This window comes from Cupressus sempervirens, chromosome 11 (genome assembly GCF_028749045.1).
Source record: "Cupressus sempervirens isolate cs-2001-9-10 chromosome 11, ASM2874904v1, whole genome shotgun sequence".
NCBI lineage: Eukaryota > Viridiplantae > Streptophyta > Pinopsida > Cupressales > Cupressaceae > Cupressus > Cupressus sempervirens.
The window spans coordinates 166971038-166985711 of NC_143128.1; the positions used below are offsets into that span (position 1 = coordinate 166971038).

Sequence of the window (14674 nt, forward strand, 5' to 3'; positions counted from 1 at the left end):
TAAACCATTTCATCTAGACAACCTTACGAACATATCCTCCACTCTGCATCATCTGAAACTTCCTTAGGTCCAACACATACTAATACTATTGATTGCTATTCTTCTACTCTTAATAGAATTACTATTGTGTTAACATCAATGACAAATATAGTCATGAATGCAACATATCAATATTCTTCAATGCTTAAGATACTCCCCCAATGTAGTATCATCTGCATTCATGCTAACAATCTCTCCCTTTGTCATTGATGGCACCATATATTAGAAACATCTAAGTTCCAAGAATACCGAACTATACTCTACTTCTATCTTCTTCTCAAATCCTCTTCATCAACCTAAGATCTTTCTAAAATGTTGTATTGTTCTTCTTCTTCTTTTAGGATCAGCAATAGTTATTCATAGTAAACAACTTCCAATACTCTCTAGCTACATTTGTGCACTTACACATCCTTCTATGCACTTACATGAATCTTTCTAAATCTCCCTAAATAGATAACTCTCCCCCATTGCCATCTCAATAGGTATTGGTATTGTTATGTGCATTCACTCAATATGTTTTTCATGTAATTTTTCTCCCCCATTACGATCAATGTCAAAGGTGTCATCACAATACTAATTGTTTACATACAAATTGCTAATTGGATGCTCAAATCATCAATTAACTCGAGTTTCCAAAGACACTATTCAATACAAAATACCTAGAGTCCTTCATGACTTAGTACATATCAAATACTCCCCCATATAGGAAGCATTGGCATTCAATCTAGTCAACCATAGTGCTCTGTACAACTAGACTGATGCACTCCTTGCATCAACTAATTTGAATTAGGTAGGGGCATAACCCCTAGCATACCTCTTAGGTACTCAAATGTATCTTTAGGAAAAGGTTTTGTAAGGATATATGCAATCTGATCTTCAATTCTTACATACTCCAACATTATTTCTTTTTCTGTTGCCTTTTCTCTCAAAGCATGATACTTTATGGATATGTGTTTTGTATTAGAATGCAATACTAGATTCTTAGACATACTTATTATACTTTTGTTATCACAATAAATGATAAAAGATTTTATAAACACAATTCTAATATCATTCACCATTTGTTTCATCCACATAACTTGATTACAATTATTTGCTGCTACAACATACTTTGGCTCAGCTATACTCTAATATATACAATCTTGTTTCTTGCTCAACCAAGAAACTAATATTCCTCCAAGAAATAATGCTCCACCACTGGTACTTTTTATGTCATCTATAATGCCTATCCAATCTCCATTAGTATAGGTGCACAAGGTCAAGTCACTTGATCTATCACACCATATTCCATAGTCAAATGTACCTTTCAAATATATGAATATCTTCTTTACTAACACATAATGATACTCTTTTGGATCATCTTGGAATCTTTCCAAAATCCCAATTACATTTTCTACATTTGGTCTAGTGTGAGTCAGATATTGCAATCCTCCAATTATAGATCTATACATCTTCTACTCAACCGTAAATGTCTCATCCTCATTAGATAAATTGTGACTAGTTATCATGGGTGTACCAATAGGTTTTTAATTCTCCAAAACAAATATTTCAGATACTTAGTTTATGAAATAAGTATCTCATTTTTATTCTGCACAATCTACAATCCTAGACAAAACTTCATTTCTCCTATCATGCTCATTTCAAATTCATTTTTCATCTCTTCAGAAAATGTATCTCTTTCTTCATCATTTCCTCCAAATATTATGTCATCTACAAATACTAAAATGATAAACATACCATCATCAATTTTCCTCAAATAAAAATCACCATCTATTATACCTTTTATAAATACAAGCTTTGATAAATACCTATCCAACCTTGCATACTAGGTTCTAGGTGCTTGCTTCAAACTGTATAGTGTTTTCTTTAGTTTTCATACAAAATTTTTATCTTTTGTTAGAGGGAATCCATCAGGTTGCTCAATTTAGACTTCTTTTTCAAGTTCTCCATTAAGAAAATATGACTTGACATCCATCTGATAAACCTTGAAATTCTTCCTTGTTGCATAACCCAAGAACATCCCTACTGCTTCCATTCTTGGCATTGGTACATAGATTTCTTCATAATCTATGCCTTCTTGATATGAGTAACCTTTGCAAACAAGTCTAGCCTTCTTTCTCACAATTTCTCCCTACTCATTCATCTTATTTTTCAATACCCATTTGGTTCCTATACTATTCTTGTCTTTAGGTCTGGGAACTAATTCCCATGTTTCATTCTTCACAATCTAATCAAGCTCTTATTTCATAGCTTTCATTTAGTGTTTATCCTTGCATGCTTTAGAGTATATACTACAGTGTCAACTAATTCTCTCCAAAATATCTTTGAGCCATAATTCTCAAACAACAGTGCTCTTGTTTCTTTTGCTACTAACTCATTCCTTATTTAAGCAATTTCATTCTATTATGGTGTTCTAGGTGAAGATAACTATCTTTTGATTCCATTCTCTTCATAGAACATGCTAAACTCTCTAGAAGTAAACTCTCATCTTCTATCTTATTTGAAACACTTAATCTTAACAACAAATTCATTTTCAACTCTATTCTTGAATATCTTAAATTTATAAAAATCTTTAGACTTCTCTTTAAGAAATGCTACCCACATCATCCTAGTGAAATCTTCAATAAAAATCATAAAGTACCTTTCACCATAGAATCCTCTAGTTCTTGCAAGACCACTCAAATCTATGTGAACAATCTCCAAATTCTATATAGTAGACAACTTTTTGCTAGAAAAAGACACTTTCCTCTACTTAGCCAAAATGAATTCCTTGCAGAAAACATTAGTAGGCTTAATAATCTTAGGTATATCTCTCATTGCAAATATACTGCTAACTTTCACAATATTATCAAAGTTTATATGATATAACCTTATATGCCATAACCAAATGTTATCAACCATTACAAACAAATATTTTATTTCAGTAGGATTCAACATAAATACATTACCTTTGGATCTAGTTCTAGTACCAATCAACTTACCATCTTTATCTTTGATGATGCAAGTCTTTTGTGTGAACTACAATAGATATCCCTTGTCTACCAATTGTCCAACACTTAAAAAATTATGTTCCAAGCCACCAAAAAAGTAAATATTGTCAGTGTTAGTTTTATCATCAAGAGTAATAGATCCAATCCCTATTATATGATAGGCTACATGTTTACCAACTCTAAAAATACCTCCATCATGATTTATGAACTTAACAAAAAAAATTCATATCACCAATTATGTGATGTAAACATCCACTATTAATTATCCAAACTAATTGCTTCTCAACTTGGGTAACTAGAGCTCTTTTTTCTCTAATTTCTCTATCAAGGTTATCTTCCTTAATAGCCACAGATGCTAATTCGTCATCACTTTCACTTTTATCCTTTTCATCATATTCTTCATCCTTAATAGCATATAAGAAATTTCTATCCTTATCTCTTATAGGCTTAAATTTTCCTCTAAACTTTTTCTCTCTTTTAGGATGTTATGATGCAAAATGACCATATTCATCCAACACTTAAATATTTTCAAACCATCTTTTTCTCTTCTTACTAGATGGGTTATTCCTTCTTTAATCTTCTTGTCTTCTTCAAAGCTTCTACTACTGGCCAATTTTCCTCTTGTACTTGTAATTCTTGATAGATAAGGTTGAATGTATATAGCACTAAAAGTTGTCTCAATTCTGGCTAATTCCTCAGACTATCACATTTTTTCTTCTATAGATTCTAATCTTCCAAGCAACGTTTCCTTTGTGAAATCTTTGGTGCAAGCCATTACTAGCTAAATTATCGAAGTTGTTTTCTTGAATGGTAGTGATAAACTTTAATAGATATTCTATATAACCTCATCATCATGTTTAGTTCCATCAAGAGATCAAATACTTGCAAAAATTTCTAATATTTTTCCTATATAATTTCTGATCGACTCATCTTCCATCATCTCAGCATCTCAAAATGTGCAAATCCAACTTTTTAATTTCATTCTTTTTACATGATCATCAACTTCAAAAGTAAATTCTAATGCTTTCCAATTTTCACGAGAAGTTTGAAATGTCTTTACCTAATTGTATTCATTCTCTAGAATAGATGATAGTAGGGCTTCTCTAGCTCTCATGTTACAAATGAATATATATTTTTCTCTCTCACTGCATTCCTCTAGCTTTTATTCTTGAACAATTACCTTCTTAGCTTTCATCAAAAACCAATATCCTGGACCCATACACAACATATGAGTCTTCATGTTTTTCTTCCAACTATCATAGTTGGCCCCATTGAATCTCAGACTATCTTTCCTAATCATATTCACCATTGATCTCCCAAAGCTATTAAGCCTTATCTTCAAGAACTTGATGCTCTAGTACCAATTGTTTGAATATGTAGGCCACTGATATAACTGAGAGATGGTGTGAATCAGTTATATAGTTATCAATTAAAAAATTAACCTTAAAAAAACTTAACCTTCTGAATAATATAAGTTGAAACCACAACAAGATACTCATGCACAATTAATACTAGATATGTTAACTAGGGAAGCCCTTGATCAGAGGGATAACCTTGGTAGAGATGGTACCCACAAGATGATATAATAGTATAAATATTCCTTGTTAGAGGATAGACATTGTTAGGGGTCTATTACAACAGTCATTACATATAAGTCTTTGTTAGGAGACTTTGAATCCTTGTTAGGATATTTCAACCCTATTATTAGTTGTGCCAACCCTATTAGGGGTTTTGGAAAATAACTAGACCCACTAGCCAAACAACTTCAAGGTTAAGATCAAAGAACCCATTGTCCAAATGATCTCTATATAATTCCCTACTGAATAATAGAACTAGAATTTATTTCCTTCCTCTACCTCTATCCTGTCAGCTGGACTTTTTCTCCCTTAAGTCTTGTAACTAGATCTCATACTATGCATCTGTTGGTCCCTTTGATTTCTTACATGCATTTAGTAAGCATTATGCTCCTTCTCAAGCTATGCACTGATAATTTGCATTCTATGTGATCCTCTCTCTCTCAATCTCTTTTCAAACAAGGAAAAAAACTTTCCTCTATACCCTATCTTCATAATAATTCCTTGAGTTGGCCTTGAGGCTTTCTCAATTAATTAAAACAAGATAATTAATTAATTTGCAATTACAACAATACTATGGACTCATAGTCTATACAAAACTTTACACATGTGAAATCATGTCTTTTACATATGCTGGCATCAACATATAATTTTCCTCTATCACTATTATCAGAACTCTATTTTCCAATGGTTTGTTTCTACACTATTTCTAGTAAAATAGGTGAAACTTCTATACAACATCAAATAAAACTTAGTCCTTTGAACCACATGGTTTGGACAACCTCAAAAAAATGCCCTCTACTACACATCATTTGAAACTTCATCAACTATTATGCAAACTAAAAATTAATGACTATTATTCTTTCAATCTTAACAGAATTATCATTGTCTTGACATCAATGACAAACATAGTTATGAATGCAACATATCAATATTCTTTAATGCTTATGAGACTCCCCCAATGTAGTATCATTAGTATTCATGCTAATATTTCCTACAATATATTTTGGCATTGTCATGGAAGCTCTATCAACATTACTAAAGGGACACAAATGGTGAAAGTAAAATCTTGGGGTGGTTTGGGTAGTCCACTAGGATAAATCCTTGCACCAAGATGTTGACCAAATAATAAAGGTAGCTTCTATTTCCTAAAGTTTTTAGAAAGGGTCATGTTCCCAACACCTCTCTTGCACCTAATAATAGGACACCTTATCTAGTGATAAGTAATAGACCTTGTAGCTAGAAAAGTATTGTAAGAATTCTCATCTAGTATTTTCCTCTTGGTTAGAATCCCACAAGTAATTCCACTAAATGAAGACAAGTGCTATGCACCCCAAGGCTTTGGCCTTTTTCAATTAGTTTATGATTATAGTGGGTTGGGTTAGCTGGGTTTTTCTCATTCCCACTTTAAGTCATTCTTATTGGTATCTTTCCACCAATAGTAGGCCCTCTAAAGGTAAAATATCACTAAGAGATTGAAACAAAATGAATATGCACCAAAAAGGTCAAGATTTATGATTCTCCTTAGAAGGTGAAGAGCATACTCTTCTATTCCTTAATGCTTCCCCCAAACATGCCAAAAAGATCAATAAAACGTACAAAAAAGTGGAGTATCCCACTCACTTTGCAAATCCAATCAAGGGTCAAGATTTTTGACTTACCTATAAGGTGAATAACATACTCTTCTACCAAAAATTAATCCTATTCACAAGTTTTATGTTCTTAGATAAATGAAACAACTACTAGATGTTGCAATGAAAATGAAGTGATAATACAAAAGGCTATGGTTTGTTTTGTTTCCTTTTGGCTACTACAACAAAGATTAGTAGCCCTTTTAGAAAATATAATTCTTTGACATGTTTTCCTTGAAGATTTTTAATTTAATTTTGTAAGAAAATAGAAAATATCTGCAAAACTACCATTTTAGGGCATCAAAAGGGTTAGCAAAAACTATAATAAACCTGCAAAGCACAATGGTCAAACTATTTAAAACTAGAAAACCCAAAATGATAAGTCTTGGAAATGAGAAAATACAAACTAGAACTTGAATTAGCTAATTATTTGGGCAACACTATTGGCTATAGCAGTAACATATGACACTTCAATGTATATTTAGGCAATAGGTCCTTCCTACACAATATTGTGTGTCAAGATAGATGAAAGAGTACTAGAGGATGTGCAACATAATGTAAATGATAATATGATATTTTAACTATTAAAACATCACACAATAATGTAGACAATATCATACAAGACTGGAAGAGTATCACATGGTAGGAGGAGAAACTATCACAGAATATTGGAAATGTTTCATAAAACTTCTTTTACTACAAAAATAAAAACTAAAATAGATAGAAATGAAAAAATTAATGCAAAACAAGATTATTCTTCCCCATGGTGGGTGCCAAACATGTACACACAAAAAGGTTCACTTCTCTAAACTCTTCTATCCAAAGGATCTCATGATTTTAGAAGCTTGGATGATGACTTAGAGCTCCCTAGTCATGACATCCAAAGAGCACAAATGAAGTGTTTTTGCTCTCAAATAAGCTTAGAAATAAAACCACTTGAAAATTTAACCATAAAGTGGGAGGTTCAAGAATAAGGGCAAGGATGCAAGTGTTCAAGAATCTCTATAAGAATGCAATGCACAATGATAACTAAGAAAAATGAGGATGTAGAATGCAAACTAAAACTAACAAATCAATTGTTGCAATCCCCTATTCAAGCTAAGTATGTTATGTTAACACATGAAAAAAGAAACTAAACCAATGCTAACATGAGATTAAGCTACAATTATGTGCAACTATAGATGGGAGTATGCAACAAGTCTTCTCAATCTTCAAATAGTACCTAAGATTCTTGTAGCATAACGTTAGTAACAAATGAGTGATTGAGAGATGGGGAAGGATCTCTCCCTTTTAAATAGTAATGGACAATGGAGATCACAAGGAAAGAGGGATCTAATCAAGGGCGAAGGATGAAAGTGGAGTAATAAATTTGTAAAAGTGTTTCCACCAATCATATTCAAGAGTTGACTTTTGTGCCCCGTGTGAGAAACATAAACATTTTTCCTTTCTTTTTAAAGTGGTAATAATACTTTACATGTACACAAATTAGGATAAGTGGAAAATAGGATTTTTTAATTAAAGGGGGTCATGTCCTATTTAATTAAATAATGACTTAGGATATATTGGTCATAAAATTGAAAAAATAAATTTTTGAAGAATTGATCAAGAATGAGTGATTAATAAATCTAGAAAAAATGCTAGAAAGATGGATAATACTCTAGGTGACCATTTTTTGGTGATTATAATTATGACTATCTAAGATGTGATGATGATGTATGGAAGTTCATAGGATTCTATGATAAGTATGCACAAATTTATGATGAATTTACCAGCTATAGCAATGTAGAAGAATAATATAGCATGATAAGAAAATGGATATCTTAGGTTAAGGAATTGTTTTATTTACAAAATAATTACTTAACAAATTAAGGATGACATCTTAGACGTTAACCCTAAGTGGTAAAAAGTAAAATTTTTATTTTGATAAAGTGTATAAAGGCATAAAGGCCAACATAGTAAATATTTATTAATAATCAAGGTATAAAGGAAGATTGCTAAATGAAAAGTTATATTTGTGTTATGCAATATTGATGTAATGTTTATGAGTTGTGAATATTGATGTATGATCAAAGGAATGTGAATTAAAATAATTTTTTGTGAAGAGTACAAGTAGAAATGTCAGATATTTTAGTTATGAGCAGTAGTACATAGGTTTTTATATCTATCTCTTTGTATTAAATAAATTTATTTTACATTACATGTTTGGGCATTGGGCTCATCTTGCATACATTTTGTGATTATATATAACAACTCCTAATAGGGTTGAGGATTCTAACAAGGCCTAAGTCCTATAATAAGGATCAAAACTCAATAAAAATGTAATAGACTCGTAACAAGGTCAATATCTTAACCTAGATACTTATGATTAGTGGATCATTTTGTATATACTATCCCCACCGAATTTTTCCCTTGGTCAAGGTTTCCCTATTTAACATAATTTGTTGTTATTAGTTACTTTATTACATCATTATGTTTACTATTTATCATAGTTAGTTTAATTTCTTATGCAAGTTATAAAATAATTACAGATGTCCAATTTTGGGGAAAAGTTTGCGAACTAATAATTCACCCCACCTCTCAGTATTTATTATTTTTAACAGGGGGTATCAGAGCATGGTAACTCAGAGAAGGCTTAACAACTTGATTGATAACCCCATTGATATGGAATAGTGGCATAAGAACCTAGAAGAATCTCTTGAGAAGATTGATATCATTACTGAAGAAAAAGATGCTTTGAAAGAAAAATATGAAGATGCAAAAGACTACATTGGAAAGTTTAAAGATAAGATAGTTCATCTTAAGTCTAAGAAAGAGCATCCAAATTGAATCAAGCATAGTGGTGAAGTTTAAAGACTGAAAAAAGAAAATGAAATTTTGAAGTATGAACTTAAGATTATAGATCTAATTTTAAGCTCGAAGGATGATACCAATAAAGTTGAATCAAATTTGAAGTCTCAGAATATAGATATCAGATCTAACCTTACTAAAGTGGCATTTGAGCTTGAGTCTACCAAATTGTGGTATGCAAAACTTGAGAATTAAAACTCTATTGTAAAAGGAGAGTTAACTCAACCAAATCAATAGCTTGAGAATTGTATTCTAGCAGTGAGAATCTTGATGAACAAATCTTTATATAGAGACTTTCTTATGATAAAATTGGTCATGGATATTTCATTCAAGAAAAATTAGCTAAGAAGTCTGAAGCTAGAAAGGAACTATATTTTGAAAGTCATCATCCTATAAAATAAAAATTAGATCTAAACAATATTGAAAGAAATCATTCTGATAATGCACCTAAGGAGGTTGAGCAAGACAAACAACTTGAGAAAACTGAATCACCTATAGAAGTAAGATATGAATTCAATGGTACATTTTATGCATGCAATAAAATTGGTAATATGAAAAGGGATTGTATAGGTAAGTCATTTAAACCTACTACTTATTTTTAATGTTATAATTGTCATGGTTTTGTTCATAGGGAAATTAATTATGAGAAGCCTAAATTTGATAATAGTAATAGAAATTGTAGAATGTTTAGAGGTACTATCCCTACAAGAAGAAGATCTCACCAGGGAAACAATAAAATGAGAAGTAACATTGTATGTTACAATTACAACAGCTTTGGGCATATTACCAAGGTTGTAGAGAGCCTATTAACTAGCCTAGACCTAGATTTGGAAACAATGCACTAGTATGCTAGTTATGTAATAATTTAGGTCATATAGAAAGATTATGTAGAATGGACATGAGGAACAACATGAGGAATTCCAATTTAAGAATGAACTTGAACATGAATGTTAGAAGGAAAGATTAAAAAAAGTGACATCTAGAAAGATAACATGAAAGAGCATGCAAAAGAATTTAAAGAAGTATTTGTCGAAGCCAAAGATCCATCTAGTTCATATGTGGTTTTGGAAGAAAAATCAAAGGAAGCACCTAAATGTAGATTGAAGTCAATTTTAGTGATTGGTTCATCATACTTTAGTTGAGAACTTTTATACAGGAATTAACATTAGAAAGGTAGCAATAAGTGTCAGAGGAAGAGTTAGAGAATGCATAGTTTGTATGAATTGGAACATGATGTATAAAAGCTATTGTTAAGTGTGGAGGTGATTTGGAGTTCATATGTGGATACATGAAGCAAAACAAGGTTATTGATAAAGAAAGAACAACTTCTTGTGTATTGTGTACTTCCAAAATTAGTGGAGTAAGTAAACATAAAGGATTTAAGGATCATAATTAGTATTTTGAGTATCATTTGAATGTACAAAAATTTAAGGAGTGAATTAAGAGAGAATCAAAGGCTATCAAGGTAACTTTGAGATAAATTCATTAATAAAGCCAATTTTCATGAAGCTAAGGCATTTTATGGTTCTTGAAAGTTAAAGTTGTGAATTTGAATTCAGTATTTGCATTAGAGATGAATATGTCTTTAATTTAAAATGTTGAGAATGAAGCTACACCTAAGATGAAGATAAAACCTAACAAACCCTTGGAAGATGATTATTTAGTACTAATTTTTATAATTCCAAAAGGAGTTTTGTATTTGGAAAACATTGGAAGTTGCATTAAGAAAAAGTTTGAATCTATGGGAGAAATTAATTTAAAAAAATAGTTTTACCTTATATACAATTAGGACATGAGTTTGTGATGCAGGAGCATCATGTTTGTTGTGTTAAACTCCTGATTCTATTGGTTCCTGCTAAGTTACAAACATTGTTGAGTGCTAGTAATTGTTCAATATTGACCAAGTTGAAGTTTTCTGACATCATGTTAACACACTAGTTAGCATGTTATCACATTTATTCTGCCAGTATCGACCAACTGATATTTGAAGTGTTGAGTTGGTTGGTTACAATGTTTGCTAAGTTATCTAGTATTAGCCAAGTATTCTTATTGGTGCCAAGTGTTCATGTATGTGTCGAGTGCTAGTATTTGTTTTGGTCCTTCTTTGACTAAGTTATCTATGTCTCATTGTAGTTTGGGCTGACCTTGCATGTATTTAATTTTGTAATGGGTATTTAATATTTTTTGAGAAATGACTTGTGGTTTAGTTATGCATTTAAAGTAAGGGTTTGTTTAGTTGGTAATTTTTAATAGGCTAACTTGTGGTCATGCAAGTATTTAAAGGGGTCTTGGGTAGAGTGTTACACATTATTATTCAAGCGTGGAGTAGTCATTTTTGTTTAGCAAGTCTTAGTGTGGAGTAGGTTGGAGAGAGAAGCCTATATTTGAGTTTTAAGATCTAAATTTCTTTAGAAAGATGCATTCTTCTTTGTAATGGTCATATCTTAGAAGGCTATATAGCCAGGCATGTTGGATGTAAAATCCTTGATTCAAATATATGGAATATTGTCTCCCTAAATCTGAATCATGTTCCTCTTATTCATTTTCTACTATGTTTCGTTTGTTGGTTTTTGGATCACCTCATTTTGGGATACATCTAGATTCACACTACATTAGGTGGTATCATAGCTCAGTTGTTCCTAAGTGTACAAGAAAATCATCAAATTTTGAGGTAGTTTGTACCAAGACATTTTTTGGGTGAATTTTATTTGATAATATATTGATTTTAGAAGTCCAAGCTCATTGATGAATTTGGTGTAGGGTGGCACATCTATTGAATTGGCCTACACTTGCAGGGGACTTCTTGTTTGATCATTGTATATGAAGTGATGGTTCATGGAACAAGAGATTTTGATCCAAAAGTATTTGACATGTTGAGGAAAATTGTAGTTGGAGTAGAAGCTATTGAGTTGGCACAAGATTGTGAAAGACATCTTGATGATGTTGAGAGAAATGAGTATGATTCTTTTTGGGAAGAATTACATAAAAGGATTGATGATCTAGAAGAGTCTAATTCTAGTTTGCATCTAAGGATTAGAAAGAAGATTTTTTCTCTGGTTAAAGAGATTATGAAGACAAGAACACAAATCGTGGAAGTGTGTGATGATTTTGCTGAAATTGATGAAGTATCTTTTAGTATTCATGACCAAATGGATAGATCTGATATGGGAATTATAGGGAATCTTCTTGTGTGCTATGAGATTTCTAAAGATGAGAGTTTCACTAATGTTCATAAGGAATTAGAAGTTTCTATTATTCAAGATGATGTTTTTTGGGACTCAAAATTGTCTTCCTAATTTTAGTACAATTCCAAGCTTTTGAGCCCTTTCAAGTGCATTTAATGCATGTGTACCCAGCTATCATTTTGAGGCCTAAGAGGTGTTTAATGTTTCTAACACCTTACATTTAGTGTATCCACTCATTCCATGAAGATACATTTTTATTCGAAATCATTCTATGAAGTTCCATTTTGAGCAATGTTAGAATCAACATTATTGCCCAAGTGTCAAACAACATCAAGAGGCCTTATTTGTAATTGAATATCTTGCACCCTATTGATGAGGCTAATTATTGCCTCTATTTTATGCTAATTTTAAACACTTTTTTAATACTCTATGTCATTTTCATTAGGAAATTTGTGAATTTATGTTTACCTAAACCAATGATTAACCTATGGGTAGATAGTATGTCATCTTTTGCCAATATTGTATATATGATGCACTATTTCATATAATTATTAGAATGTGTGTTCATATATTTGAATTTAATTTGATAATGCTTATGTGCAAATATCTCTACATTATAACTAACCTGATAGCAATAAAGTTGAAGATGATAGGAAGAATTCAAAGATGAATTTTGAAGACATCCAATAGCATTCAAGGAAAAAACAACATTGAGGTTTAGCCATGGTGGAGATAAAATCATAATGGTACCAAAGGACATGGCTATGAATATGGAAGAGCTATGAAGACTTACTGCATTCTTTACATTTATTATTATGTCAAGTGGTTGTTTAGACTTTATTATTCTTTCCTTGATCTATTATCTTTTCTTCTCACCTTGAGCTATTATTTTCCTTCTTTTTCTCCTGAGGATTTATAGCTAGGTTGTTTACTTTTCTGTTTTAGAATAAGCATTGATCTTCTATATATAGGGATCAAACCAAGTGTGTTAGTTTAGTTAGAAGGAGAAAGTTTATGAAAACAAACTATTAACTTTTGCAGTGTGTCATTTTTACAATTCTATGTATTGTTCCCATGAAATGAATTTTTGAAATATAATGAAATAGTTTTTGGCTTCTATTCTATGTTAGTAGATTATTAGAAGCCAACCAAGGGGGCCCACTTGGGAGGTGGATTAGATTAGTGAAGTATAGATTTATTTCCAAGAATTTCCAATATTGCAAATAGAAGTTGTAAGCTCCTTCCTATAGCATCATGCTTTGTGAATGTTCCTGTGGCATCTGTGAGAATAGTTATAGTAGATGAATTGAGTTGGAATATATGTTAGCATTTCATTGCAATTCTAGTATTTGTAAAGAGTTAAGTGTGTTAGTTTCTTGCAGCAATGGTGTAAGTTCTTTTCCTTACATTTTACTTTCATGTAGCATAAGCATAATGACTCATTAAGAGACCTAGTGCACATATTGTGCTGACCATTTCAAGTATGTGTCCTTGGGTTGACAGGATCAAATGCACCTAATAGTGGGAAAAATAGTCCTTAGATTGAATACATTATTCCTAAGCATGGCCTCGAGCATGATTATTATACACCTATTATGACACGGACCATTTTTGGCACCATTGCCGAGGATGGTGTCAAGCTAGGAGCATTCTTGAGTCATAGTTCTTAGATAAAGTTTTTTTAGAAATTTCCAATTTTAAAGCTTCCTTCACTAGTGTGAAGGGTTCAATTGCATGCATCGAAGAGGAAGATGACAAGATGAATATGGCAGATTTATTCCATAGGATTCTGTTAATTTCAATGAACAAATTGAAGAAGAAGAAGTTGAGTTGTCTTTTGAAGATGCAAGCACTATTTTCCTTGCAACATCATCTTCAAGAGTAGAACCTATTGATATAAGTGGTCTTCAACCTTTTACTAAAATTTTGGCTAGTTTCCTTGATAACACTGCTTTAAATCCACCAATTGTTAATAATCCAGTACCCAATGTTTCTTTTCAGCAACAACCTCATAATATAATACCTCTAGTAATTACACAACCTACATTTCCATTTCCTTTCCCAAGCTTCATAAAAATTGATAATCTCAAGAATATACCTGCAACTGCTCTTCCAAAGTACTATGGCCTTGCAACTGAAGACCCTGATACTTTTTTGTTTGAATTTGACATACTTTGTTGTAGTTTTGACTACAACACTAATTCCCATAAGCTCAAATTAGTTCCAACAACATTGAAAGAATCATCTCTATGATGGTTCATGGGAAGAAACATTGGAAGACTATGCTTCATGTTTCTTGTATACATTGTAGAAGAACCTTCAGCATGTGTTGTCTGAAGATTCACAAAAGCTAGTCTTTCTAAGAGGTGTGAATGATAACTCTCTAGAAGCAATAGACCTTATTTCTT

The 14674-nt window shown here is 31.7% G+C and overlaps 1 protein-coding gene across 1 annotated transcript in view; it reads left to right on the plus strand.

The window, feature by feature from the left end:
- Positions 1-13011, plus strand: part of LOC149528703 (uncharacterized) — a 52483-nt gene extending 39472 nt beyond the window's left edge. Inside the window, exon 2 of the mRNA XM_089811082.1 lies at positions 12913-13011. Within this exon, the coding sequence (XP_089667208.1) occupies positions 12913-12956 (44 nt within the window). The 3' untranslated portion in view covers positions 12957-13011. The remainder of the gene's footprint in view (positions 1-12912) is intronic.
- Positions 13012-14674: the final 1663 nt, after the last annotated feature.